The following is a 25,293-nucleotide window of genomic DNA, read 5'->3' as shown; positions in this document are numbered from 1 at the left end:
TAGAATGCTTGTGCTCTTCTAAGATTTTAGCCTCCATTCACACAAGTTCTACAGAAATCCTGAGTGAAGGTCAAAACCAGAGACTATTTTTCCTACTAGAAGATGTTGAAAGTTAAGCCACAATGGGAATAGAAAAACATTCTCTTGTAAAATAATCACCTGGCAAGTAGTCATTATATAAACAATGTCTTTGGCTGAAATAGAGTAACGATTGTTTTCAGATTCCACATTCTACTCTGCAAATCTATTTCATTTGAGGAAGTAAAGGCACTTACTAAAACTTTTTTCAGACCACTGAAACTCCTTAATTACAGTGTTAGCACCTTGAAACAATAATTTATTATTATGTTGAGTGCAATGCTGTTACCATGGTCCAAATGAAGACACAACTGTAAATATCAGGAGCTGACAGGGCTATCTCAGTTCTTACCACAGGTAACCAAGAAAGCACCAAACTATAAGTTACAAAATCCTGAGGGTGCAACTCCCATGACATCAAACAGCACTGTGGTGATAAAAAGGAAGTTAAGAATAAAAAAGCTGGATTGGAAGGAGTCACTAAAAAAGTTTTACAAATACCTTGACTCTTGAATTTCTGCAAGTTGTCAGGGTTTTCAACTATCTGTTGAGGAAAGACAAAGGTGGTGTAATTGGTACAAGGGACAGAGGAACATTATAGAACCAATACTTTAACAGCAGAACTTTCTTAAATTCAATTCTTAAATTGTCCTCTATCTGTTTGGGGTTTTTTGTTAGGGTTTTTAACTGAACTTTTTGCAAAATATTTTTTAAAATTTCTTAAGATCTGTTTTAACAGTCATTTAGACTAAAGGAAATTGCATCTCATTTAGGTGAAAGTTTTGTAAGTCCTTAAGGGATTTCCTACACCTAGAACAACTCAGTAATAATTAGGTATATAAATTGCATTGAAAATAACTGAGAGAAAAGCAAAGTTTAGACTTCACAAACTATTTAGAAACCAAAATCAATTGAGTATTAGAGAGTTTAGAACATTGACAGTGTTAATGTTACAATACCAACAAAATTAATGGCAGTCAGGAAATGGAAATGACCTCATACATCACTTGGTTCAGCTGTGGTATAGGATTCTTCCTATCGTGCACAACAGGGTCAAGCCAAATTCTCTCAAGCATCAATAACAAAATGTCAGGAACTAAATACACTTCTCATATGCTTTTATATACTCCTCACCTATGAAAAGAACTAACAAAAATGAATTTTCAGGCCCAAAATGTTTCTGTCTCTCTGTTTGGGGTTTTTTGGGAAATGGTTTGGCTAGTAAAATGAACCTACTTATCACCAACAGAAGACAAGTTTACTTAAACTGAATTATTATTTTTGCAGTTGCTCAGCAGGATAAAAACAATCTAGTCTATTAATCCAAAATAGAAGTGATCATCTAAACCCAAAACAGATGTAAGGAAAACTATCTGTACAACTAGAGTCCTTAAATTTTCCTAATAAATAGAAACTGACTTTTACAAATAATACTTCTTTGACAATATGGTATTATACAAAACAGTACAAACAATGTAAGACGTCAATGTAATTCCACATGTACCCAGAACATCTACAGTTGAAAATGTGCTGTGATGTCATTCAAACAGCTCTCATGGATTTTAATAATGAAATAAATAAAATTATAATTTTTTTTATAACAAAGAAAAAAAAATCATAAGTTAAAAACTATCTTCTATTAAAAAAAGTGGAAGAAAAATCTCAATTACACTTTCCTTAGTTGAGAATCTGTTTTTTTACTATGTAAATATTTGTCACGCAAAAAGTTTTGGCAGAAGGATTTCAATGCACCTTAGAAAAACAAGAAAACAAAATAAAAGAATGGAAAAAGCTGATGCAGCCTGACATCAAAACAAAGTGTCTTTTATTTAATGCAAAGAAAAAAAAATAAACCAGCCAACACAAGCTGACAATGCGAGAGCTCTTAGGCAGGCATAGTCAGAGCCCAAAACACTTTTAAACAGGATTAACTGAGGAAGTGTCAAATAAAAGCCATAAGGCATTCAGATGAATGAGAACAAAATGTTATGCAGCCATGGACATGGAACCATTTGTTGATGCCAGAAGGCTCACCATGTTTTCTTGCTTTTGTCGTAACTGTAAAGTCAAGTCACTCAACATTTGGCTGAGGGTTGCCCGCACAGCGGTGTTAATGCTCCGCTGGTGACAGCTAGATACATATGTCTCAATGCAAACCTGATGAGGAAACAAGACAGCAGCACAAAGAGATCAACTTCCCCTTACCAGGAACACAGTTTAGGAGGATACCAAGGTCTCTCACATGCAGATAGTCAGCCTTCCTTACTATTTAGCACATTAGAAGTTTTTAGCAGTCTTGGTTGGAAAGCCAAGTAATTCATCAGTCACACAGCTGCAGGAATGGTAGGGCAAAACTGGCAAAGTCTCCTGTCAAATCCAAGTGATTTTGGTATTTATCTCACTTTGAACAGAACTCATTGAATGAGGCTTTGATTATTCATGTCTTGATACTTATTGTAACTACCTTGCTGCAAGTCTATGTCTGCAATGTAAATATCCTCCAATTCTTCAAGCTTGTTGCTTCTGACGTAAAGGTATTTGCCACTTATTCTACGACAATCATTACGTACTGTATCACATGTGAAAACTTTTAAGGCCTTTCTTAACACAGAAAATACAATAGCACTCTACCATAAATAACACAAACAACTGCCTTTTAATAACTGGCAATCCAGCAGAGGGCTCCTCTTCTCAGAGATCCCATGGGAACCAAGATAGCAATAGAAGAACACTGATGGATCATCCAGTTCCCAACTCCAAGCCCAGCTGCTGACAGTTTTCTGACAATGTGCTGTGCCCAGAGTCATGCTTGACTTTTGCCCCAGGTGATCCTGCACAAGATATTTTGTGGGAGGTGCTGGGTCTCTGTAAGACCTTTGGTAACTGGAGTAGACAGTGTAAGCACATTGCACAGTAACTACTAAGTAGATAAAAATCTTGATGGAGCTGAGCAGGTTTGTGACAGAACTGTACAATACAGTCTTCTCGAAGAAGCAGTTTTGGTTCTTTGTCTTGCACTAAGCTTTATTGTTCACAATGACCACAAGAATCTTCCAAATCCAAAACAAACAACCAAAAAAAAAAAAGTAAATGACTGTTCACACACTTACATATTTTTCAGTTTTAGCAGTTTTATTCTGCCATTGTTTAGATATATAGCAAGTAAGAACTGTAAATATAAATGGAACTAGCTGTGAAAAATTATTTAAAATATTAATTCTTAAAAATATAAATGTGTAGTATAAATTATATGCATAAGGAGTATACAAAACTGCATCTGGTGTACATTTTTGAATGAGAAGGATATTATATGATGTAAAGTCACTTTTGTAGTTCCCTAATGAGGATGAGCTTTTAAGAAGGAAAAATTAAAGTGATCTGATTACATAGTCTGATCAGTATTGACATAGGCACACAAACAAGACTCTTGATTGTTTCTAACTCCTATTGAAATGAAACCAAGCTGTCAATAGGTCAGTGATGAAGATGTTCTTGTAAGTTGGCCTGGACCAATTCTGCTCATCATTCAGCTATCCCTTGAACCCCAGTGGACAAAATAACCCTAAAAGCTTGTTAACAACATACAGCCCTTCACAGAGGCCAAACCATTCCAGTGCTGCTGAGATAATTCTTTTTGAGCTGTAAGCCTTCTTCTAGAGTACCTGAATTAATTATTGAAGTACCATTCTTAGAGGTAGGCTGACTTTCTGGAAAGAGCATGGTTGATATCTCCTCCTTCTCTCCCTCCCCATGCGAGCTAATAAGCAAACAATACTTGAGTTGCAATCTTACAGAAGGCCTGTGTTCTGAATGGCTGGGCAAGGTACCTTTTGAAAAGCCACTGATGAAGAAGCAGCAGTAAAAATGCGAGAGCTCAGGGCTCCAAAGAGGTGTGCAATGGACATTTTGATCATTTCATGCATTCGGGGACTTCCAGCTCTATGGCATGCAAAACACAACTAAGAGCAAAACACAGAAGGGTTAGCTAATGAAACACAACAGAGTTACACAAAATAAACCTCCAGAAGGCACACTGGAGCAACAAACACACACAAAAAAACCATGAAACAGCATCATCTACATTTTCCTGCAGGTGTCTAGGCAAGCATGGGAAGGTGCACAGAACAAGATTTAATCCATTTTTCATACTACTAATCTCTTTTCAATATTTTTAATACTTAGGGCAGAAATTATAGTAGTCTTCATGTTGGATGCTTTCTGAATTTGAAGCTGATAAGGTTCAGAATGATTTTGAGTGCCATTGTTTTGTACACATGAATTGCAAACGATCAGACAGTGCAAAATGGCCAGACTGTAGCTTTGTTTGTCAGAGACAGTCCTCAGGGTGTTCCACTAGTAATGAAGGCAGCACCTTTCCAATCCTGGAGTGGTTCTACTTGCTACAGAGTGCAGGCTAGGAAAACTAAGGGACTGATTTGGAAAGAAATGTTAAATAGCATGGGCACTGGAACAGAAAGCTCCTCTTTGCCACCTTTCCCTTAGAGCAAGTCAGAAGGTTAACCAAATGCTGAACTGAGATATTATTTTCTGTTTCCTACTGCTTATATGTTGGCTAATTCAGATACAAAGGCATAGTGATGCCAGCTATTAAAATCTTTGCCTTACCTAAAGCCTGTGGAGGAACTTGTGGAAACATGTATATGCCTGGTAGGATTTGCTATTTAGAGAGACTTAGGCTATTTAGGAAAACCTGAGGCAGTATTTTCTCAAGAAGTGTGGAGAAAATAGCTCTACATCCAAACACTTCAAATAGAGGCAAGCACACTCTGTATTACTGCTTGCTCCAATTCATTGAAGGAAATGAGTTTTGCTTGCTTTGCTGGCACATCTCATCATGCATTAGTCTTGTTCACCATTAAAGAAAAGAACTAGCATTGTCCTAATTTGTATCAGTACACTAGCAAAGCTTTTTAAAAACCAGATTGGCTGAGAATAAACTGAAATGCAACTACCAAAACCAGCAGAGTTTCACATCAATCTGTGAAAGACAACTGCCAATTTTCAGAATGCTTTTGATGAATAACAACCCTCTTTACAGAGAGAACAGAAAATATTATTTCTGATTATTTCTACAGTTTATACCACACAGACCATCACTGATTGACCATTTCCCCCCAGTCTCAGGTAGTGGTCTTAAAGACTGAAAGCTGAAGGGCTCAGAGTCATTAAATGCTTTTGCCAGCAAGCACTTTGTTTAATCTCAAGCTCTTTACCTACAGCCAAGAGATGCACTAAGCTGAATTCATCAGCTTTTGCCTTGCATGTTAGGAAGTCTGTGAGAAATGTGAGAAAAACTGCAGTAGGGGAAATTATCTGTATTTTTTTTCCAGTGTGTGACACTGACCTAAAGAGGGTTTAGTAGAAATTAAAAAACTGTGGCTTGCTTTAAGTAGCAATTCAATTCATCCCTGCTGCAGCATCTACAGATGGGGCTTACAAAGACCTCCAAAAATAGCCACGCCTTATGGTCTCACCTAGCACAAGAGAAACTAAAATCTAAGCTGTGCTAATCTAGAATGATTACTATCTTTTTCATCTGGTATCTGTTATATACATGAACTATTTATGTTGTATCCTTGCCTTTTAAAGCCCTTTTTTCTTCTGCAAAATGGAAGTAATTTTCTTTGGTTTCCTGTCATCCCTACAACTCCTTTCTCAGCTTCTGATACGATAAAGCAAGGTCAGTTTTATTATTGAACTCAGAACATACTGTAACTTCCAGCTAAAGTAAGCTATTTTCACACAGGATTTTTGTTTTTACAAAAAAACTCCACCCCAAATAACAAAAACTGAGAAGTAACACATCTCTAAATGTCTACAGACACTTGGGAGTGTAGGACATGTAAGTAACATTTACATTCCTTCATGGACACTAGCTCTGCCCATACCATGTTAACAATGTACTTTTATAATAGATTCTGCACACAGCAGTGTGGGTTGCACAGGAGGATTAAGTGCTCCTGTACATTTTCTCTAAGCTGAACAGCCCATAGCTTGCAAAAACACTACTAAAAATATCACTCACCTACAGAGGCTCAGGTAATATGCCTGCAAGTATGTTTTTCTACAACCAAAGCTCCTTTACAATTTAATTCATATTAAAATCTAATGGAATAAAGGGAGTAGAGTGACTAAGAACCCAATGGATCAAGGGGCATTATAACTATTTTACTTGGATGTGTCAGGAAGGAGATACACACAAGGAACAGTGAGGTACTTATGCTAACATGGCACACTATGGCTTATAAACTTCTCTTCAGGAAACTCCATTAGTGTTAGAGTTGCAGCCAGTAGGAAATCAGTGCAGTGCTGTTTTATGAAGAACTCAAGAAAATTTTTCTATTGCAAAAGCAAAATAAATATGAGAAGTAGTAAATGTGTAATGCTGTAATAAACAATTATCAGTCAACTTCCAAGACTGCCTTCCCATGCAAGCCCAAACCTGCCCAACTTGCAACTATTTCTTCACACTACACATAAGGTAATACCAGTCCTAATGATGGTAGATGTGTTTTAGACTGGTTCAGTTTCAGGCTACACATGGAAGGCACACTCAAGGTAGTAGGGAAAGCTTAAGTGACACAAGCAGTGGTGTAACAGAGGCACTTACCTCAGCAATCTTCAACACTGAACTCCCATTCAGCTCAAAGGTGGAGGTATACGTTATACAGAGCAAGACCTTGCATCAAAAGAGAGGAAATGAAAAAAATTAAGTTTCAGCCATTATTGACTCTCCTTCCCACCCTTGTGCTCCTAGCCAAAACTCCTTCCAACTAGGAGAAACAGCATCAGAAGCTTCTTAGCACCGTGTGTTATTGGGATAGAGGAGATCCTCCTGAGAAGCTGCATCTGTTGGCCCCAGAGGCACCACCCAATGGATTACTTATTGCTGTCTCCTACATATGATCACCAAAAGGAAGACAATCCAGTGATCAACTCTGGCCTTGGACCCCTATTCATATTTCAACCACAAGCTTTGCATGATTTATAATCAGTCCTTCCATTCACTTCTATCAATATAACAAAAGAGAAAGGAAAAATACAATGCAAGTTATTACTTAAGTGGCACAGACAGATAAGTATTATGTGAAAAAATCCATTAATTACTGCCTGAGGATTTCCCAGCACAGGATATTTGCACTAAGTGTATTATAGTCACTTGATAATGAGTAGCTAAAAAACATCCATAAGCCCCAGTTCATGAAGGGAGGCTTTTTCTGTCCTGAATTCAGCAGGAAGAATAAGACCCTAAAAGACCAATTCAACATCTTGCTTTGAAGAGAAGGGGAGTAAGAATGTGATGTGAACCACCAGGATAAATGGGTGAGCGAGGCAATGCGGCAAGAGATGCTGGGGTGTCTGATGCCTTTTGTGTCTGAAGATTTCTTCCCTCTCTCCTGTCTTCCTTTCCAATCTCCTCTGCCCCACAGAAGATAGAATCTCAGCTACTGTTCTCTCTCCTTCAAAGCATAAAAGCCCTCCAGTACCAGAATTTATGTTTGGCTTGTTCTGAAATAGAGTAAGTTTCTTGGGATAAGTGTAGCAGCAAATATCAAATCACATTAACACTAATGTATTGGTCCCTACAGCTTCTCAGCCCTACTCAGAACTGCTGTTCTCTGCTTCACAAGGAAGTTTGGGGCATCAGATAAGTCAACATTAATGGCTGTTAACTAGAAGCAAAGTACAGAAGAGTCTGTCCACAGGTGAGTGTGACATTTTCCTGAAGGAGGACATAAATAAACTGTTTAGCATTTTGGGAGTCATACTGAAAAGTTACTATACACTGAAATGCACTGCACCTTTACAAGTGTTTTTCTTAGCAGAAAACCTGTATTTCACTACAGGATGTCACACCTTACTCTAAGGTTGTTGGGTTTTCTGTTTGCTTGTTTGCATTTTTGTTTTGTAAATAAAATGCCAGTAAGGAGCTTGATCCTCTTCTTACAGACAATGATTTTACTACAAAAAGTGTTCCAAGTAAACCATTGTGTAATGGCAATTTTACAGTTTTCTGTATATGATATCTTGATTTGACTCTCAGTCCTTCATAAATAGAAGCTGAATAATGTGGATAAATACTAGGGGTAGTGACAACTGAAAAAGGCACACTACTCTTATGAATTACAATAGTCCTGCACTAGAAACACTTTTTTAGATATTTAGCATTTATCTTGGGAGCAAAGTTTCTGAGCCAAATCCCTTCTTCATGGTTTCTCTTTTCTTTGAAATGGACAAAATGGAATTTCTTAAAAGCGTTATACAGCCCACCTCAATATTACAAGAAGAGATACAAGCTACACAGCACTTGAACTTGCCAGAGAAAGCAATCTAATTCTAACTACAAATAATTGAGAATGCTGTACTTTGTATTTCTTGACAGGAAGAAATACAAAGTATTTCTTTGTATTTATTTGTATATACAGGAAGAAAACTCCACAAATTTCTCTGCAATCCATAACATTTACTGGTACATGCACAAGTGCCAGTGAAAAGGAACTGTGGTACCTTTTTTCCTGTCCCCAGAGCAAATTCTATAGAACAACAGAAAGGTAAACAGTCAATTATAAAAACTCTCAATCTCATTTGGCTAATAATAACATAAGTTATAAGGACTGTTATTTCCATCTGCTGCTCAGTCCATATGTGAAAAATTTAAAGCTTTGAAGCCAAACAATTTTGTTTAGCACTAACTAGATTCTTAACTACTGGCCAGCCTCACAGTCAGCTGTGGGGCCTCACTTTCTCAGCTATTAATTACACTGAAATTTTATTGACATTTCTAATAGCTGTGAGAGCTCAGCAGCTGGCTAAAATATATATATTCAGTATACTCAAGGGAAAACTGATCTGTATCCTCCAGACACTGCTGTGTAAAACACAGGTGTAGAGCACAGTTTCTAAACACACAGAGCCAAGTGTTACTTCCCACTGACAAATCTCTTCTTATCACACTAAGAAGCACGATGGACAACCATAACTAATCCTATTCAGTGGTTTGTGTGTCCTGATTTTCCCTACTTGTAAACCCTTATTTACTTCATGTGATTTTCTGCTCTCTTGTCCATCTTGGCTTTGTAGTATGTGTTACTATCTAATGTTTGCCACAGATCAAAACCTGGGTGCCAAGACACTACAATTCATGGAAGGACACGTAAGTTCAGGCGTTCTTTTAAGCCTTTGCCCTGCAAAATCTCTTTCTTCCCTCCTTTTTTTTTTTGTGTGTGTTTATATTTTTGTTGTTGTTTTTGTTTTTTTTTTTTAATTTCCATCTTTTATAGAGCTGAATTGTGAAAAGTCAGTGCATATATATACACACCCACAAATATATATATATTCTTTTCTGTCACAAATCCCAAAAATCTGCATGTAACATGTGAATGATAGAAACATCAGAGATCAAGCTCAGTAAGGAAGTGATGATCAAAACTTTGCTATGAAGCAAAAGAGAATTTCAGCAAAAAGACTGCTAGGTTTTGACTGCTATTCTTTCTAAAAAATAATACTGGGAACCCACTAGTTAGAGAAAGGGCATACGACCTGATGCAACCAAATGACAGAAGCACAAGTAATCAGCCAGTATATTCTTGGCTTACTCCACTGCTGCCACAAATCATTTGTAAGTTCTGAAACATGTCTCTGACCAATACACAAGACTGCTCTCAGCTATGATTTCCATCAGCACTGCTGCAGGACTCATTTACAGTCATGGCAATGATCCAAACACTTAACTTGCGTGTTTTCCCTTTTATGTGGAACAAACAGGAAGACAGCAGGCTTCTCTTTTAAATTACTGGATGAAAAAATGGGACTAAAACCAACCAAACAAAAACAAACTTAATAATTCCAATCCACTGAAAACACTGAGTCTACAAACAGGATACCCCCACAGACTGCTTAACTACTCATGATACTAACTCAAACAATCTGTATTTAAAAAAATTAAAGAAAAGAAAGATAGAGGCTTTCTTGGGCAATAACTTGTTGTTTTTGCAACCACTGGTATGGAAAGCAAAAACAAAACTACAAAGCAGTTACTAATAACTAGAAAGCAATTCCAGTAAAAAACAAAATTGAAAACCAGCTTTTACTGATTGGTATGGACTCTAAACCACATTTTGTTTCTTTTTTTTCTTTTTTGAAGAAGGAACTTATATGACTGTAGAGACAGTTTCAAAGTCACACAGCTTCCAGGATTTTTTAACTGGCTTGCATTATCTTGCAAATGCCCAATGAGATCACATTTCCATAAATGGTTTATCCATAATGAAAGTATTTATTTTAATTACTGTTGAAGCTCTGACCATCATGGAACAAGAAATATAATTCCTACACCCTGGAGTCCCAGGATACAGTCCCAAATGTAGTATTAGAGTATGCACATGGTAGTTTCCACAATAAGTAGAAACAAAACCAAAAACTCGGCCTCTGATATGTCAGTTGAAAGAAAATGTACAGGAAACAAAATGAAGTGCAATGTAATTAAACTGACATCACAATGTTTATCCATCCTGTGCTATGTGCTCTAGGATTACCCTGCTTGAGCAGAGAGATTGGACCAGATAACCACTGCGGTCCCTTACAACCTTGCCTGTTCTGTGTTTCTGTGTGATTCCATACTTTAATGGTTGGATGGGGATTTGAACAACCTGGTCTAGTGGAAGGTGCCCCTGTCCATGGCAGGAGCATTAGAACTAGCTGAACTTTAGGGTTCCTTTCAACCCAAACCATTCTGTGACCTCTTGAAGAGGAAAAAAGTGGGAATGTTTTTAGATTGTAAGGCTGCCTATCATTGTTAGCCAAGTTCCTTAAGTGCTTAGTACATATCTGTAGTACAAAGCAATTCTCACATTGAAGAGCTTATTTCATGTGGAGGCACATGAAATAAGCACAGTGTATAGGAAAGCAAGCAGTACCCCCAAGAAAGACAGAAAAGGTTCAAAACTTTACAATTTAAAAAGAAAACAATTTTGCAACCACCTCTAATCCCTTTGTGGGATTTGTAAAAGAAGCCTTTTCTGACTTACTTCATTTGCAGGCTAGTAAACTTGGATGCAATGTGTGTCAGGTGATTCTCACATCCTGCCCCTCAGAGGAAAACCCTGATAGGAAGGACAGCCCTTTACCTCATTCAGTAGTTTGACATTTAAAGTCATCCAGTATTTCTGCAAAACAGTTTGGACAGAAGGTGTCTCCCTATTTGTCAGAATAACTGGTAACCCGCTCATGTCGCACCCTTTGGCCTTGAAGGAAAACAAGGGCAAGAGAAACAAAGCACATTAATGAAGTCATTTACACTAAGTCACCATGTGTCACTGTACCAAACAGCAGATTTTAATTATGGAGAGAGAGGACATAATGCTATGAATTAGTAAACCCATAAATGCTGCTCAGCATTATGAATGCTTCAGATATAAGGACTATATCTGGTACAGGAGAACCTCACACATCATCAGCACTGGCATGCTGAGTGCTCAGAGAAGAAAATGCCCATTTAGTTCACTGGAATAAAACAGAACTGCTGCTGAACACTATTTATGGTGGCATGAAACCAAGTGAAACTTCTGCTTATGTAGTACAGTTGTAGAAAGGAAAGAAATTATTCAAAGTTTAAAAAATACTTAACAGTGTTTGTCAACATTCTGACAGAGGGCTTTATCTTTAGAATTTTAACAATTAAAGGCAGGGAAAAATAAAGAAAAAGGCTGAACAGCAGTACTAGGATGACATTTCCTCCTTTACAGATTACAACCTATTCAGGTATACTGCATTACTTTACAAATTATACTATGCAAATCTGAGTAAAACAAAAGTGAAAAAGGAGAAATACCAAACTGGAAAACACCAACAAATAGTTTAAAGAGTTCTCAAATAAAAATGAAGTTTCATGCACCAATTACTAAAATGATTCAAAAGGATGTCAACACATGGATGTAAGTAGAGCTAGAGCTGTCAAGGAAAAAAAGAACTGGTGTCTCCCCTGGGTGGAAAATTCTGACATTTTGTCTTGACAACAAGAGAATTTTTTGGGCAGGGGGGAGGGAAGATAACTCCCTTGCTCTCAGATAATGCAAAGCTGTAACAGGGAAGCATTCTGTATGGCAATGTGTTTTACAACAGCTGATTTAAAATTACTGTTTCAAGTCACTAGATTAATTGGCAAGAAGTTAGCCTCAACACAACCTAGGAAGTGGTGTCCCACAGGTCGCCTGGCCTGCCAGAGGATTTTACCCTATCCCAGACCATATTCTGACCTGCATCCAGGAAAATGCTATTAAAAAGCCAGATAAGCTGGTTTTGTGGTTGCATCACCAACTGCCATGTCACATACAGTTTCTCTCTTTTTCCTCTCTTACAAGAGACGTGAGGAGCTCCAGGGTACAGGACACAAGGAGCTGGCTGGCAGTGTCAGAACAGCTTATTGGGACACAAGTTCTCCCCTCAGCTGCCCCAGGGCCAGATGGTGCTAACAGCTATGGTAGCAGCGGCCCTAATCATGGGAGGCTGATAAGCAAGAAGGAGTAAACTGGGTGCATCTGTGGCACACCTGCAGTACAGGTACAATTGCGTGCAAAAGCGATGGCAAGTGACCCTTTCATGCCACTGTTGTGTGGCCGCTTTGGTTGGCAGAACTTGCCACTGTCACCACCAGTAAGCATTAATGTCTGGCAGCTGGCAAAAGACTAAAAGGCCATGTGTCAAAGTTAAAGGGTTTCTATATTTGGGGTTCTGATCATATAATGCCTTTGCAATTCATCTTCGTAATGGTTAAGTGAACTCCAGGTTCTTGGTATGTGTGTCAGACTAAAAAAAGTCTATAAGAACTTGTACTTCCACACTTGATAGGTGTGAAATTACACTTTACAGAACTAGGGACTCGCTGCTTTTTGGTTGATGCCAATGATTTTGATTATGCCACACCAAATGTGACAGTTCCAATGTGACAGAATGAGCATGTTCTCTATCTGAAAACACCTTCATAATCCCACAACTCTGAGACAGTTAAAATTTTTGCACTAGAATTTCTTCAGGAAAGAAACTAAGCCTACTTTTCTATCCTGCAAAACTTTTAAGCTGACCAACACTCTGCTTAGATTTTTGAAATTACACATATGATGAAACCCATAGAGATTGTTCAGGGATTGAATTCAAGCACAGAATGGTGATGAGGAAAAGCCATGGATCCTGGAAAGAGTTTTCATTATAGAGATACTGCATTCACTACTGACTGGTTTAGGCAGTTATCCTCCAGCATCCATTTGGCCACATTCAGGCCATTACCATTATCATGCCTTTGGATTCCTTAAGGAGAAAGCTCTGCTATTTAATTCAAGCCTGGGTTTGGCTACAATGACCAGGCACCTAAGAACCAGGGGAATTCTTTAATCACAGTACTAGGCATTTACCATAGTTCTAATTAACTCAGGAAAGGATGAGCTTATCTTGAAGCCCACAAGGTAGGTCATTCAATCCATTGGAATTAACCTGGTTACTTATAACTAAGCACATGAATAAAATGACTTTCAAAAATAACCAGAAAGAAGTAAAATGAGACAAGCAAACCCAAGAGGGTCTGGATTTGTAGTTGGCCTACATTACAAAAATTTAACTTATGAAAAGGCTAAGCACTAAGAACTCTATGTAGCATCTCTCAGCAGGACTGATCTTAAAAAAAAAATCTTATTTGCATGATGCTGTGAAAGTCTTTACAGAATCCCCTCTTTAACAGAGCAGATGCTAACACACCTCCATTTGATTTTACAGTTCAAGACAAAGCAGAACAGTTGTAAATTATATTCAACTAAGTATAACCACATTGTATGTGGAAAAATATGTTTCATAAACATTAATCTTAAAATAATGAGAAGATATGTATCTGTGAGAGCTTATGAGTTATCATCTCATTTATTAATACTCAAGAAAATTGTTTAGAATATAATCATGCACAGAGACTGGGATTGTACAGTTGTGTTGTGTCAACGTTTTTGATCAAACTCTTTGGAGCCATTTTTCAAATACATGAATTGTTCTCTCTCTTGGAGGGCCAAAGACTTGCTCAAGCAGCAACAAAGTTCCTGACAAGTTTTCTGAAATAATTAACGGTAAGTTTTGCTTGGTTGGTGAAGCACAGTCCCCTTTCATTCAATATTTGCACCACATCGGGACTACCTCCCTGAACCTGTAACAACATGGTTGTACAGACCCTAAAACAGGTCAACTATAACTGCTATGAAAACTAAGGCAAAAAAAAAAAGGTCACTAAACTTTCTCAGACTCCTTGTAGACTTTCAATAGTGACCTTCTCAAGTGACTAATTTGACAGCGTAACAGGAGCCCTATCAATCTAATTAGTTATTACAGAATATAAATTAATAAAAACTAGGAGATGAGTCTTAGCACAAAGAATCACTTTGCACCTTTAAAGCATTATGGTAGCAATCTTGGAAAGAAGAGCTGCTAATACTCAACCTAAAGACAGTTTGTCCTTACACAAACTAAGTTTTACCACAGAACTCTAAGTCAGATTTCAGTTCCAAATATATCCAAAGTGAAAACTGAAATCACAAAGAGAGCTGTCTACTATAATTACTGGAGAGCTCCCAAATGCTGTATTAATGGATCAGTGAAAAGACAAAGAGAAAAGATTGCCTTGACACAGCAGATTTAGCAAGGGTTCATTAAACCCCATTCACAGATAAAACAGACTTCTGGCTGACTCCTCACTGAAAGCCTACAGAAGAAAAATCCTAAAGAATTTGCCCATCTGCAAGAAATACACCTAATCCAGAAACAAATGCAAGTTGGAGTCACTGGGAATAAACTAATCTTTCCTAAATGAAACTGCTGTTCGCCATGTACAATAGGTAAATGATGGGAACTAGAAAAGTCTTCCCTCTAGAGCCACTTTGGAAGATTATTTTTTTGTTTCAAAGCAATCCTCAAGTCTATTAAAAAACCACCACAAGTAAGGTTGCTGCAACTCAACCGTGGGAAGTCTTCTGAGATATAATAAGGAGCAAAGCTTGGAATCTTCACTGACAGAAACAGAGTATATATTCATAACATGCCCAGCATATAACCATTAATTAGAACAGTGAAATAAAGAACAAGTATTTGGAAAAACATCAAATCCAAAAACTGAATTTCTTTCACAAGAGGTCATTATTCTTTTTCTTGCTTGAAAATTTCTGTCCTGCAAGCTCTAAATTTCCCAGGAAATGCGGACATAGACTGGACTGAAATGCATTGAATTATGTGACAATGCTGTCTCTGTGACTGAAGAAAACAAAAGGATGCAGTAGAAAGGGAAATCTTACGCATACCTTTGTCCTAAGAGCAACTTTCTTAGTTCAGTACCCATTATATTACAGTGTATCTGGTTTATCTGGAGAATTTGTTTCTGTGTATCTGGTTTGTCTGAAGAACTTGTTTCTATGTGAGGATTCATCTTGTAATTTGCAATTCTTCATTAAACATTTTTGTTGTTATCTGAGAATAATGTTATCACAGTCAGATAGAAGTACTGCATTATTAAAAAGGTGGTCAACTCATAAATGAAAGTGACTATAACATGCATGAGAATAAAGGAAAAAGGAAAAAAAAGAAAAATATCCAAGTGTCTCTCCTGTTTAGGATTCCTTCCATACTTCCCACTTCCTCAATATTTGGTTTCAGCTGTCTGGGTGCCACAGTTACACTCAAAGCCTAATTGCAGTCTTTCCTGGAGAGATAGCTTTTTAGAGTCAGGGCTAGTGATGAAAAATTACCAAAAACTCAAAGAGAGAAAGTCAAAATCACAGAATTGCTGAGGTTTGAAGTGACTGCAATCCAGAGGTTCAGCTATAGATTAGATTTCCAGTTTCCTTTTCCACTGCTGATCTGACAATATTTGATGGTGCTTTTGTCAATACTGCATGTATTTCTCCAAGCAAAGGTCTAACTGCTTGGAGAGGAGGTTTTAAGAATATCTGAAGCCAGAATTTAAAAGCATCGAGCTGGGGAGGGGGAAATCAGGATCCCCTGACTCCACAACTAAACTCAAAAGCAAGTGTTAATCTTCAGTCCAGAACATGTCCCCTTTCTGCTGCAGACTATCTACAGCTTGTTAGTCTAGTGCTTAACGTGAACAAAATGTCCACACCCCTCAATGTGAGAGAGACACCCTTGCATTTCACTCAAATATAACATGGCACCATGTCACACAACAAAATTTTTCCCACTTCTGAGCCAGCCCCACTGTGTGATCATGTTCATCCAAGGAAAGTGCTAAATTACTGTCCTCCTGATTTTTTCTATGCATCTGCAGCTGTAGAAATAGAGCAGTGAGTCACTTTGGTATCTCACTGATAAAGCATTGCTTTTGATTAGCAATCAATATATCTCTTCCTTCCTACATGAATATTCTAAAGAAAATATAAAAGTATATTTAATTATTCAGTTTGAAACTGAAGTTATTGATGTATAACAAAATCATCAGCAAGGTACTGTATGATTGTGTGGTTTTTCCTTTCCACTGACACAGCTAATTGAGCATAGTAAAACACAAACTGGTAACACACATATTAGAAGGCTTTTCAGTCTTATGGCAACAAAGATGACAAGAGCAAAGGTGAATACTAAAGTGGCCTTGTGTCAGACACACTATTCTCTCTAGTCAGACTTCCTGAATTATCTCAGTATCTATTAATACAAATTAAAGCACCTAAATAACCTCACTTTAGTCCCTAGTGTGAAAATACTAATAAATCTCTACCATAAAATGTATCAGAGATACAGAGAATACACAGAGTGGGTAGTAATTGAGATATTCCAAAGAAATATTTGGCTTAGCAGTTAAACAACATACAAGTCTGAATGCAAAATTTATATACCCAGACAGCTTGCTTTGATATGTGGGAAATCAAAGCCAGTTAATACACCTGTGTTTGTTATTCATGCCCATTCATGTCAAAGAGAAACCACAGCCTTTCCCCCTTCCTCACTGAAAAGATCACTGCCTTTTTTGGGCATAAAAGTGCTCCTGGCATAAGAATTACCCAGTTATTAGCAATTATAAGGGTGTTCTGCAAGAAAAATAAGCAAGGACTTCAGAGTATCACTTCTATTCTGGCATTCAAGGGAGGAATTTCCCCATATAATGACTACATGAAAGACCTTTCTAAAGAGAAAGGCACAATCCCCAAGAGGTATTCAGAAGAAGCAGAGTGTCAAGCCAAGTTTATGCAAAGGTAAGAAGTACCTCACCTAGCACAGAGGGGAGAGATAATGTGGGAGGGGAAAGCTTTAAGTTCATCTTGACAGTTGCATTTGGGCAGTTCAAATCTTCCCTGGCTGCCCAGGACACACTCCTGCACAGTCCCCAGCCCTGGCCTTTAAGTCTGAATACTATCAGAGTGCTGGTTTTTTGATCCTCCAATCTGGCAATCAGCAGAGCATTCCATGTCACTCACCCTTAAGAATCAGAGGGATTTGGTAGCTAGCCATAAGTTAGTCAATGTCCTTCCATCTTTAAAACAGAGGCCCCAACTTTGCTTTTTTCAGTTCCAGAAGAGAGCCAGCTAGCACTTTTCTCCATTTATTTACAGCAACCATTAGAGCTACTCATACCACTATTCCTGTCTAAGGATGGCCCTTCACAATACTGCACATGCTCCAAAAGTGTGTGAGGCAAGACAACTAACTGCCCTTGCACCTCTTTCCTTTCACTGCCAATTCCAACATGCAGTCATCTGAATGTAAAAAGCATCTTTACAGAGTGCCTTCCTCAGCTAACCAGATCCCTTCACACTTCCATCTGTAATACAGGTGGATCATAACAGACCATTAATATAAATATCCAAGACTTTTTTTTTGATAGGATGGGAAGTGTAAATTTCTGGCATACTCTTACTGGGAACAGCAGGAGATATTTTGGATAGAATATTGAAAAAAATCCCCAAACGCATTAAAGTGATTTAGGAGCTTACACACCAGCAACTTACAGTGAATTCTGTACTCCTGCATGTCTACTTTCACACTGATTTTGCACGACTAAAAGCTTTTGTGTAATCTTTGATGGTTGCACTCTTAATACCTGTGAGACTGGTGCAACTGTGCAGTGAGTCACAAAGAACCAGGCTGGCACCATGACTGACACAGTTTCACACAAACCTGCTCACACTCAGGAGTGTCTAATGTCTATCTGCACTAGATAAAGACGTATTTTATCTTCTCCAAATGAATAACACAGTCTAATGTAGAATCATAAGCTGTCTTGAGGACACATTTTAGCAGATCCAAGGACATAAACACATTGCTGAGACCAGCTGCTAGAAATCTCCCTCCTTCCTCTCTAAAGGCTTCAGCCATTCATCAGGCCTGGGTTAGCTAATAACATTTTCAAGTGTTGCAATGACATCTGTAACCTTCAGGTTACAATCTGTAGAGACGTCTGCTTGATATGACTGTCAGGCAAGGCTCAGATCTAATGAGTCTGTGTTTTAACTGTCCTGATTACAATATGTTCTGGCCCTCTGGTCTCTTGAAATATTTAAATCAAAATAGAATTTTGCTTTGTTCTCAAAATGGGAAGTTGAAGTTGTAGCCTGATTTTTACCAATATACATATTTTGCTAAGGATTTGCACATCAAAATTTCACTCAGTGAAATTAAGACAATGTTCTCTTTTCTCTTTTGCACTTAAACTGGAACTGAACATGGTTTTCTAATTAAAAAAAAAGCATCCATAAATACAATGTCTTGGCTTGGGTTTTCTGCAGTTTGATGTTTTGAAATTATATTTGCTTCTCACATGTCAAGAGAATTTGAGAAGATATTTACTCAGAACTGTAGAAAAATACAGTGTTCACATTCTTCTTAGTGTGGGGGCTTTGCCTTGCAGATGTACATTCAGGGTTTCAAAGAAACTGTGCATGCACATTCTGATTCTGTAACACTCAAGAATGTAAAAAAAGTAACTTGTAAAAATTATTGCATTCCAAGAGGAGCCTGTTGGTTCAGTACAGCAAGTACTTAACTCTTCCCCTTTCCCTCTGTAGAGACAAAAGGGGCAGGAAGGAGGTGTGCTGGGTTAGGAAAGCAGAGCAGGGTGTCATCAGTTAAGCAGAAGCCTGCTGCCATAAAACAGGTAACAGTCCACACAAATACTACTCCTTTTTTTTGTTGCTATGTTCACCTCTCTGCGAGTTCTGACACAGTGTGCGTATTCCACCTCCAGTGTAAAGAGTACAGATGGTAGAGAGTAGTTTCTGAGTGGATAACATACATTCGTTAGACCCAAGATGTCACATGGAAGAAACAAAATAACTAATCTATGCACTTAGAAATAAAGGATGGTCAAGGAATAGACCCAAATATATCAATCAGTACTAGGTATAATGAACATGCATAAAGGACCACCAGGTCTGTTCCAAAATGGTTTCACCAATGATCAGCTATAGCCAACAAACCCTGCAGCGCAAAGTTTACACCCAAACATCTGAAAACTGTCCACCATCACTTTGCTTTGTACAAATTATACAGGTATTGCCAATACTGATATAGAAAAATGACTTTTAAGTCATACAACCAACATGATCACAAGGCAAGGCATTTTGGTATAGCCTCCCTGCCAAAACAGAACCTCCTGGCAGCTCAGTTTCTAACATGCTCACAGGAGAATGCTAGAGTATTCATAGAAATTGAAGTTCTGACAGAGTATACAAAACACTAATTTCCCTTACACACTGGTCCAGGGACATTTTGATGCCTAAACAGATCATGCATGCTCTGTCATTAGCACTTTGCAAAGAGAAAATACAGCTAACAAATTACACAGCACCTGTGCACACACAATACAAAATTACAAGTGTGCACAGCCCATCCTACAACAACTAAAGCTCAATAACAAACTTCCAGATCTGTAAGTCCTTTGCCTGTGCTCTTCCATGGAGGAAATTGATTGTGCTGCTGAAGTTTGTTAAAACTGGAACCACCAGTATTCTGAATGTTAATGAAAACTATTTCCTATCTAATCCAGGGAAACACAAAATAGAAATGAAAACAACTGACATCTGCCAGTAGGAAAAGGGAATCAAATACTGTCCTAAAATGAAGATTTTCAAGGCAGCAGCTAATTTATTTGCTAACCCCAGCATTCAGTCACACAGCCTCCGCTGCAAGCACTGATGTGTGTGAAACACTAACCTTCATCACTTCAACCTGCAGGTCTTCATTGAGCGATGGAGTCACTTTGACAGCATTCAGCATCTGATTAAGCAACTGTTTCTCATCTGAGTCTGTTTCCACGGATACAAACCTCTCATCAGACAGCAGCTTCTGCAGAAAGAAAATGGCAATGTACATGTTGAGACAAAACTGCCTCTGCAAAGTACTGCACCTAAACCTACTAGGGCTTGGTACTAGGGTGGTTAGGCTTTCTGTCTAAAATTTTCAAATTAATCCAATAATATAAAATACAAGAAAAACAGCAAAACTGGGAGATCTGTGTCATGTCAGTTGCCATTGCAGTATCATCTTTGCCCATCCCACATCCCCAGTGACAAGAATAAAGCAGACATCAGTAACTGATATCACTTCAGCTAATGTCCTTTGCAAAACCTCTCAGTATTTTAGAAGCTGGGAGAGACTGCAACCTTTTCAGCCCCCCAGATCATCAAAACAACAAATTTTTAAAAAACCCACTCAGGCTAGCATCCTGGCATTGAACTAGTGCTATCAGATCTGCCCAACAGGAGACAGTCACCTACTGTCCCAATTACTCCAATAGAGCACAAGTGCTGTGGAAGTGGCAGTTTTGATCCCTGGCAAAATGTGTTTTGTGTCATACAGAAGTTGACCATTAATGAATACAATCAAGTCCTCAGACAAAAAGCACAGTTAACAAGTGACTAACACAAACACACACAGAAACCAACCCAAGCTGACATGATACCAAAATTCCTTGTCCTGACATTGGGTTGGTTGAACTGAATTCAATACAGACTGACTGAACCTCAGACTGAGTATTTTAGACTGATCAGATTTACTCTGCCCAATATCTCAGAAACATCTCCCGACATTGTCAGTGACACTATTTCCTTGGAGCTCTACTAGAAACGCACCCAAGTTTTGCTATTGCTGAGCAGAGCTCACACAGACTGGTTCTCCAGACTGGTTCCCCAGCAAGTAGGCTGGGGGTGCAGAGAGTTTGGCAGGGGACACAGCTGGGATGGCTGACCCCAACGTGACCACTGGGATATCCCAAACCATATGACACTGTGCTCAGCAACAACAGCTGGTCAAAGAAAGAGGAAGTGGATGGAACACAGATATTCACAGTTAAGGTATCTGTCTTCCAATATAACAGTTAGCCATGATGAAGCCCTGCTTTGCTAGAGATGGCCAAACACTTGCTGCTCCATGGGAAGTGGTGAACGAATTCCACATATTCCTTTATTTGCACATGCAGCTTTGCTTTCACTATTAAACTTTGTCTTAGCCCACAATTTTCCTCACTTTTACCCTTTTGATTCTCTCTCCCATACCTCTGAGAGGGAAGGAGTGAGTGGGTAAAGCTGAACTGCCAGCCAGGGTTTTAAACTCAGAATGCTTTAAAGCATTTCCCATTTCCCACATACCAGAATATCAAGTGTTTTAGCTCTGTACAGCCTGATGAGATTTAACTAAATCTGCAATGACAATAATGGGGTTTTCTATATAAAGAATAATGTTTAGTTCAGGATGGGAGATATGGAGCTGTTGGAGTCAGTGCTAAGATGACAAAGAAACTGAAGCATCTCTCTTATGAGGAAAGGCTGAGAGCTGGGACTGCTCAGACTGGAGAGAGAAGGCTCAGGGAGGATCTCACCACCACATATAAATATCTGAAGAGTGCAAAAAGGACAGGAACTTTTCAGTGGTGCCCACTGACAAGACAAGAAGCTCTGGGCACAAACTGAATCACAGAAGGTTTCCTCTGAACACCAGGAAAAAATTTACAGTAAGGGTGATCAAACACAGGCTGTCCAGAGAGGTTGTGGTGTCTCCAGCCCTGGAGGCACCTCTTTTCCAGTCTAAACAGTGCCAGCTCTCAGCCCTCCCTCATAAGAGAGGTGCTCCAGACCCTTTATTATCTTAACAGCCCTTCCCTTCTACAACCTCACCGTGCCCAATATGAGGAACTATCTAACCAAGTGTCTGACACCTCATATGCTGGATAAGGTGAATTTGAATGATCCACTTACATCTTATATTCCCAGAACAATTTCTTTCTCCCTCCAAGGGAAAAAATTCTTTTTGGAAAATGGATTTTATACCCCAGCAGTGTGCCAGGCTTTTCCACAACTAGCATTCCCCTAGTGATAAGTATTTACTGACTTGTACTCATTTGTCCAATTAAAAGAACAGTAAACTGCTTTAGTTTTTATACTGTCAAACCCAGGAGAGTTTTTTTTTTGTTGCTTGTGCTGCACTGCTGTTCTCTTTTGCAATTTCATAGACTTCCAAATCAGATGCTGTTTCTACTGTTTTCAGTGTACAAAAAACCCAGAAAAGTGTCCACACATAAAGAACACAGCTCCAGATCCTCTATTAACCTCTCCATCTTCCAAGCACTGCTGTCCTCTTTTCTAGAGGAAAGAAGACAGCAAGCCCCAGCTTAATTTCTAAGATGCTTAGCAGTGGCAAACTTTTCTGGGAGTAGCACAGGGCCACAAGGAAGAGTACATCTACATTTCAATATTAAAATCTAAGACCTCCCCACCTATCTGCAAAACATTTTTAGGCTTCTTCAAAATCACCAGCCTTTACTTGCATCCTAACTTCTGAACAGAAATGTGAACATTATTGTTAGGTTCACTCAAGGACAGATGCTTTTTCTGTAGTATTTTTCAAAAGAAAAGCCTAGATTTTCTTGACACCCACTGCCTGCCAACACACTCCCACTCTAAAGTCATACCTGCATCCCTGCTAGAGCCTGTTGGGCCAGCTTCATGCTCTTTGATTCCAGAGCCAGTTGAAGAGGAAGGAGACACTTCTCCCTAAGGAAAATTTAAAACAAGTGAGAGGGGAAAATGCAATTAAAATTGGTATTCAAGTAACATTCCAGAAAGGCTGTATCAATTTCAGAAAGATCATGTTTGCATACAGCATCCAAAGATAATTTCACAATTCTGTGAAGCACTTTTACCCTCTAAAGAAAGCTGGCATATTTCACACACTTCACACATCTCTAATCCAGAAAGCACCTTTAAGTGCTTTTACATTGTGCCTTTGTTATACTCCCTCTCTTAAAGTGAGGAGAACTTGCATTTGAAATCAGCAGATCAACGGGTGCCAAAACAAGGTACCTGTGCATTAACTGGTGCTCCATCAGCCAGACACAAACAGGAAAAAAAGAAGGAAAAAAGATGATTACAGTGTATAGTACTAACTGAAGGACCCTAAAAACTGATGGTTATTTGGACCTGCATCTCTTCTAGGCAGAACACCACATTTTAGACTTTCTACAGATTTTTGCAACAGCATATAAACATTTTGGGCATTATTAATACAGAATGAATTTATTCTCACATTAAAGTGGATGAACACTGGGAGGTGAGGGGAAAATGAAGAAAGTCATAAGCCACTGGAGTGGATCCAGTTCAGTTTCATGATAATGAAGACAGGTGGGAGCTCCTATGGCTTATGTGTAGCTACCTCGCACATCAGCATGTTGCCTGCCATCTGTCATCACATACTGCAATGAACAGATAACAATAAGAGCTTTGATAGATGTCCCAAAAAGAAGAGCAAAAAATGACAAACAGGAGGATGGAAATTTGAACAGATTCAATTAGCTGAACTTCCCATCCTTGCTAAAAATGTTTAACTGAAAATCTAATTAAGGTTGCTGCAGACTGTGCTCCCACTGTATTCTTGGAGAAAATGAATTGCCATTGTGTCATTTCCTGTTCTTGTTATACACTCAGTCAATTAAGCCTTTAGCATTTCTATGCTACAGCTATGAAACACCTGCAGAGATATCTTACAATGTTTGATTAGCTTGAGCACCTTCACACTTCAGTTCAACCTGCCATTTAAATGCATCATCTGATAGCATGAGAACATGAAGGACAGGCAGATAATCCTCAGGCAGAACAGGAGAGAAGGATGTAAATTAACACAGTCCCTTCTAATGTCTTAAGAATTCAGTTCAATAAGGCTGCAAAATAGGGAATGCAGATTGGAATTACCTCAATGGATTTGAGTGCAGTGAAGTAATGGAATGAGGTCTGCAGCCCGTTTATAATGCCACTCTGTTTTGAGCAGTCCCTCACCATGGGATTTCATTGCTTACTGCACCGTCTGCAGTTCTGTATGGTTAAGTGACAATTCATGCAGGTTTTGTAGTACTACACATGAAGGACATTTTACATAAGTGAAGTCCTCAGAATAAGCTGATGCACAACAATACACTTCAAAACATGTTTAAGAACATTCTCCATTTACATAATGTACAGAAAGTAGTTTCACACCATAACTCTTGAGCATCCATACTGCTGCATGCTGGTGTGGACATACATACACACAGAGTTTGAGGCACAAATACCAACTTAACCCTGATTGAAACACATCAAGTACAAAACAGAGGGAGAATGAAAGGAAGGGAACACCTTTGACTGGGAAGAGAGGAAGCTACCTGCCAGGGCAAGCAAAAAACCTCAGTGACAGAACCAAGTGCATAATCTGGGGCCAGTACCTCCCAGAGCACAGGCTGTCCCTCCTGAGCTGCCTCACTCCATGACTGTCAACTTTGCCAACTGCAGAATGAGTGATGGGAACACACACAGCCTTTATATTCAGCACCCTAGGTTACAATGACCTTTCTAGTTGTCCAAGCTTGCTGTGGCTTGTCAACCAATCAACCTGCCTCTTTCCCTGCAGGTCTGGAATAAGGGATGCTTTGGCAGGTCAGTCAAAACAGACTGCCAGAAGGGTCAGAGCAAGACAAATTACTATTGTATGTAGAGAGATCATAAAAATCTTCCCATTCTCATTGTAATGACAAAAAAAGCCTTTAGTGAGAAAAGAATGGGTCATTAATTCACTCTCATGATAAAAACTGTAATGAAGATAGGAAATTGCCTAAACTTAACTCCTTGTTGTTAGTCCCTGGAACACAGTCTCATAGCCCACCTTCCCCTCCTTGACTTAGGGAAAGGGGCATGATAAATG

At 38.7% G+C, this 25,293-nt stretch overlaps 1 protein-coding gene across 3 annotated transcripts in view; it reads right to left on the bottom strand.

Annotated features, from left to right (window-relative positions):
• ARFGEF3 (ARFGEF family member 3) overlaps positions 1–25,293 on the bottom strand; it is a 99,189-nt gene that overhangs the window by 61,508 nt on the left and 12,388 nt on the right. For all 3 annotated transcript variants that reach the window (XM_071433826.1, XM_071433818.1, XM_071433833.1), the window contains exons 3-7: positions 23,036–23,117; positions 20,284–20,415; positions 6,710–6,778; positions 2,113–2,235; positions 580–622 (exon numbers count right to left, since the gene is read on the bottom strand). In XM_071433826.1, the coding sequence (XP_071289927.1) occupies positions 580–622; positions 2,113–2,235; positions 6,710–6,778; positions 20,284–20,415; positions 23,036–23,117 (449 nt within the window). The remainder of the gene's footprint in view (positions 1–579; positions 623–2,112; positions 2,236–6,709; positions 6,779–20,283; positions 20,416–23,035; positions 23,118–25,293) is intronic.

This window comes from Agelaius tricolor, unplaced genomic scaffold, assembly GCF_023055355.1.
Source record: "Agelaius tricolor isolate 1412-34295 unplaced genomic scaffold, bAgeTri1.0.p SCAF_1, whole genome shotgun sequence".
Taxonomy (NCBI): Eukaryota; Metazoa; Chordata; class Aves; order Passeriformes; family Icteridae; genus Agelaius; species Agelaius tricolor.
Note: the sequence above shows the minus strand (reverse complement) of the source record. Positions and strands in the feature narration are given on the sequence as shown.